Source organism: Ambystoma mexicanum, chromosome 9, assembly GCF_040938575.1.
Source record: "Ambystoma mexicanum isolate Mex_15411 chromosome 9, UKY_AmexF1_1, whole genome shotgun sequence".
NCBI classification, from domain to species: Eukaryota; Metazoa; Chordata; class Amphibia; order Caudata; family Ambystomatidae; genus Ambystoma; species Ambystoma mexicanum.
In genome coordinates, this window is record NC_090931.1 from 1,443,642,415 (window position 1) to 1,443,647,172 (window position 4,758).

General features: G+C 43.4%; 1 protein-coding gene across 1 annotated transcript; it reads right to left on the reverse strand.

The window, feature by feature from the left end:
• Positions 1-224: 224 nt before the first annotated feature.
• On the reverse strand, positions 225-4,456 carry LOC138489197 (uncharacterized). Its single transcript, XM_069616863.1, has 2 exons — positions 3,358-4,456; positions 225-3,255 (listed from the first exon to the last, which is right to left on the reverse strand). The coding sequence occupies exons 1-2, from the start codon at positions 3,526-3,528 to the stop codon at positions 1,351-1,353; spliced, it is 2,076 nt and encodes a 691-aa protein (XP_069472964.1). The 5' UTR covers positions 3,529-4,456; the 3' UTR covers positions 225-1,350.
• Between the last annotated feature and the right edge of the window lie 302 nt (positions 4,457-4,758).

A 4,758-nucleotide genomic window follows, 5' to 3' on the forward strand; every position in this document is an offset into this window, starting at 1 on the left:
AATGGTCAGGGTGGTAACGTTGTTCACGCGGAGAAGCAACTGGCGGCTGTAGAAGCCGTCCACCGGTGTCTGGTACTCGTGACACAGACAGTAGTGAACGACGTACCTAAAAACATAAAAAATGAAATTAGTTTCACCATCGGATCCTTATTAAAATTATTCATTTCATAGTTATGACAGCGCTACTGGGTGTACACAAGTGTTTAAAGGCGTGGCGAGGCAGGGAGGGGGTGGGGGGGAGGGGAGTACAAGGTAAGTAGCATAAAATAATAAATAAATAGGGCCAGCTGGTGGCAAGTGCAAGGTAAGTGCAGAACAAGTGCTGGGAAGGGGGGGGCTGTACGATACTGAGACAGTCCCCCAGTGCAGGGGTTTGACAGGGAGGCAGTGCAGGTGGAGAGTGGAAGGGCCCAGGACCGAGGTCGCAGACAGTGGACCAGTTGTAGCAGGGGAGAGGGAGAGAGAAAGCAGAAGCAAAGTCGAAGGTTTTGAGGTGCTTCCGTAAACGGAGATGGTTCTCAAGAAAGGGTAGAAAACAATATGCCACATAGAACGAACAAGTACAACTGAACCCGTCTATAAAGCCACTGTATAGTAATTAAATTGCGGTATAAACTCATCAAAAGTTACTTACATTATATTTGCATTTTCCATTTTCTCTCTGTGTAGGGCAGAACCGAAAAACCACTCCTTCTATGCCGAGGTTACTTATTCTAATGAACGTGGCTCATCGTTTCGTTTCTGAAATTTTATTCATTATCTTTTCTTAGTCTTTCGGGATGGTCCCGGCCTGTCAAGGTCAAATCACAATAGAACCTTATACTGGGTCGTGGGCCGTTCCGCCACCCGAGCAAAACATCAAAGCAGCTGACCTTCACTGTGAGCGAGCAGACATTTCTAGTTTGCTAGCTACAGTTAGTGTAAGGGCATCTTGTCTGCGTGCCTTTTTTTTTTTTTTACTGTCCCTATGGGTCGGCAATGTGTTTGTAATACGGAAACATTCTATAATTTTTGTAAAAATGATTTATATTACTGTTTGGTTAATTTAATGCGCAAATCAACAAGGTTCGAGAGACACATTGCATGTACACTGAGCAATGACTTTTATTTACACCTAATACATAGCTACACATATGCAATGGGCCTGCAACATGAGGAGACTTGAGAGCAAAGTCACAGGTGACACACGGGTGGTTCGCACTACTGCACGGTGAAGGGAGGGGCGAGGGTGGAGAGACACATTGCATGTACACTGAGCAATGACTTTTATTTACACCTAATACATAGCTACACGTATGCAATGGGCCTGCAACATGAGGAGATTCGAGAGAACAGACAATCAAATTACAATCATTTAAACCGTGATGTGTATTTCTCAATGAGCTCTGCTTTAGGTGGACATGGAACAGAGGCAATGTTGGGTGGCAATGCAGTTGTCCCCTGCATAGGTTCGTTCAACACTCCATGTATGTGCCTATCGAGGACATCTACGATAAGTCTCTCAATAAACTCATATTGCATATCCTCAAACACTGGTTTGATCACCCATTGTTTACTTCTTTTAGTGAAGGCCTTATTGTAGCGAAGCTTCCCTAAAGTTCCGGTCGTCCTACTTTGTTGACGGCCAACATTGTGGTTATGTGCCAAGACCGCTAGAAGAGTCCGATTGATCATGCCTTCCATGCCAAAATGCAACCTTTTGGGCCTGTACTTTAGGCACATATTGTGGAACACCTCCAAATCTCCTGTGTGGCAGAATTCCGTGAGTCCCCTCAAATCTCTTGTTATAGCTTTATCAAATACAATCTTTTCAATGGCCTTGTGAGTGGGTGATGAAGGAATCAACCACTTCTTCTTCCGTGCCTCCTCTGTGGACAAATGGCCATGTTCACATTTGTGGAAATGTTCATTGGTCGACCATCGATGTACGTTGCTGCAGTGCAACATTACTGACCGCCATTTTTCCAGTAGAATTTCCAACGACCCTTCGCATGTTTTTGAACTCCACCAAAGATGGTTGCTGATTGACTTGGACCACTGCGAAATACCTTGCGTATTTTTTTTTTTTCCTGCAGCCGACAATTTCTTATTGATTGTTTTTGCAAGATGCCATACGTCAAATTGGTGATTTATATTTTTGTACTCTTCTCTCATTGTCTTGGCAATTGAAACGTGTCTGTCCGTGGCTATCAGGTCGATCACCATTCCCCGCGATTGTAGTTCTTGCAATGATGCTACAAAGCCAACTTTCTCCATGGCCACTGAGGATGTACTTTGTGACACCTGCACGACCACCGAACTCACAATTTTCTTACTTTCCATGTCCTGAAAGTGGTAGGTGCAGTACTTGGCTGAAAATCCTGGGCTGTCGCACTGTCCATCACCGGCTAGCCTGAAGCGTTTGCCCGCGAATGTACTTTCCATTGACATTTTTTCCATTCTCCATGCTTCGCTGATGGCTGGAAATAGATAATCGGTTTGGTATTTGTAGAACTGAGTTTTCGCAATGAAATGGATTCCCACAAACTGAAAGAAATACTGTAACTTTTTAAAACTTGAACCACTAAAAAGTGCGGCCGCTGCACAAAGTAGATTGCCTGCTGGCAGTTGCCCCAGCATGGGTTGTGCAGACCATGAGAACGGATGATATTGTGTACAGGTGGCATGTATTTTAAGGTTAGTGCCTCGAATTGCACGAGTCACATTAATCAATGGCTCCCCACATACTTCTCCACCAACCCAATGCCCACATTTCATCATCATAATAATATCCATCAAACAGCTATCGAATACAATGAATTTGGCCTCCTTCCTTATACTGTCACTCTGCATCCCAGCTGGTTCGGCCTGTAACGTTGAGGACATGTCACTCACATGAAAGGTACAATCTCTGATATCGTCTTCCGCTATGCTGAGTGATATTGATGGTGTTTCATTGTCGTCCATTTCACTCTCTTCTGCAACAACTGTTCCTTGGCCGGAAATGGGAGAAAAAAACAATGTTTTCAACTTTCTCGCCCTCTTATTTTTTGCGGGTGTGGATTCTGTGAATTGATCTCCGACTGCATCCAAACTACCAGGAGGACATTCACTATCAATGGCTGGTGGTGGTATAGCTCCGTTGTCAATCAATTCATATTCTTCCCATTGGCACGATGCATCTCCAGTCTGAAGTCCCTGCCAAAAGGTTTGACAAGCAACATCTCTCGTTCGCTTCACTGTCTGTGTAGATCGAGTTCTTACACCCACTCGCAACTAGAGGACAGAATAGAAAAGGGATGTTCAGTTTAAACACAACTTACAGTATTGAACTATTGACAGTGAAAGACAACATAATATAGTGAACAGGACACTAACCTTCTTTTGCTTTCTTTTCTTTGAAACTTTCTTGCCTCGAACTTCAACATCTGGACGCTGTTGCTCCGACTCGTGTGTGCAGGTCTCCACTTCCTCTCGCGCTGCAACGACTATATTTTCATGATAAGCACATCCATCACTCACTGATGCTCCATCGACTCCCTGAAACATAGAACTTTCATTAGTATGTATAATAATATTGAAAACACAAAATGTACTTGGGGACCAATACCCATACGTACATCTCAATAGCAAAACACCAATGAACGCATTGTGTAGAACATTCAAACGACAATAGTTCACGCATTGTTGATCTAGTTAGATGGAACTGTCAAGATCCATACCTCGGGCTCCGCATAGACTTCCATTGATGATATTATTGAAGATGACGCTTCAGCAACTCCCTGAAACACAGTAATTGCATTAGTATGGTTTTCTATTTTGTTAAAAAGAACATAAACTTTGTGCAGGCGTCAACGGCTCATCTAAATAGTCCTGCACAATCTTTGATGAGTTGTCTAAAATAAAGAATGGATATCTAAATATGATTCGATTTGCTCCATCGTTGGAAGTGTCACCACCCAGAGATCTGCATCAACTACTAGGGGTGATGTTCTTGTAGAAGAAGCTCCGTCAGCTCCCTGAAACATAGTACTTGCGTTAATAAAGAAGGAAGTATAGCGGATGTAATCACGTCATATGATCTCGCTTGATCGAACTGTCAGTATCCATACCTCGAAATGCATAAGAACATCAAGGGACGCTGTAACTGCGGTGCACACTTCTGCAAGCTGTTGCGCCGACCCGTAACTGCATGCTCCCCCTTCTTCTTGGACTAATGCTCCATCGACTCCCTGAAACATAGGACTTTCATTAGTAATGAACACAATATTGAAAAAAGAAGACACATAGGAGGGCGACGACAGAAGGACATGGCTAAAAACGAAAGAAACATTGTGTGTAACAATCACGCTACAAGAATGCAAGATCTGATGATCTCCATCGATGGAACTGTCCGGAAACGTACCTCGAGCATCTGAGTGACATCTACGGTTGTCGTCAATGCGTTGGACTCCTCAGCATCTCCCTGAAAGGCAGTACTTGCATTATTTTGGATAACAATAATTATAACTGAAAACAAAGACTAGAGGACGAGTACTGTGGTGTACCATTAGGTAAAATAATTACACGATAAATTAAAACTATTGATTTACATGCCTAAAACAAGTCAGTGGCAGAATAGCTAAGTAAGATTACCCGATAGGCGCTTGAAGTGGCTGATGACTGCAATAACGACACGGATGGAGAATCTTCCGCCTTCATATTGAGTGGAGACATAAATGGGGAAATTATGGTTAGCTAATGCTACTCACACTACCGCAAGGCCGAGAGCTAAATCCG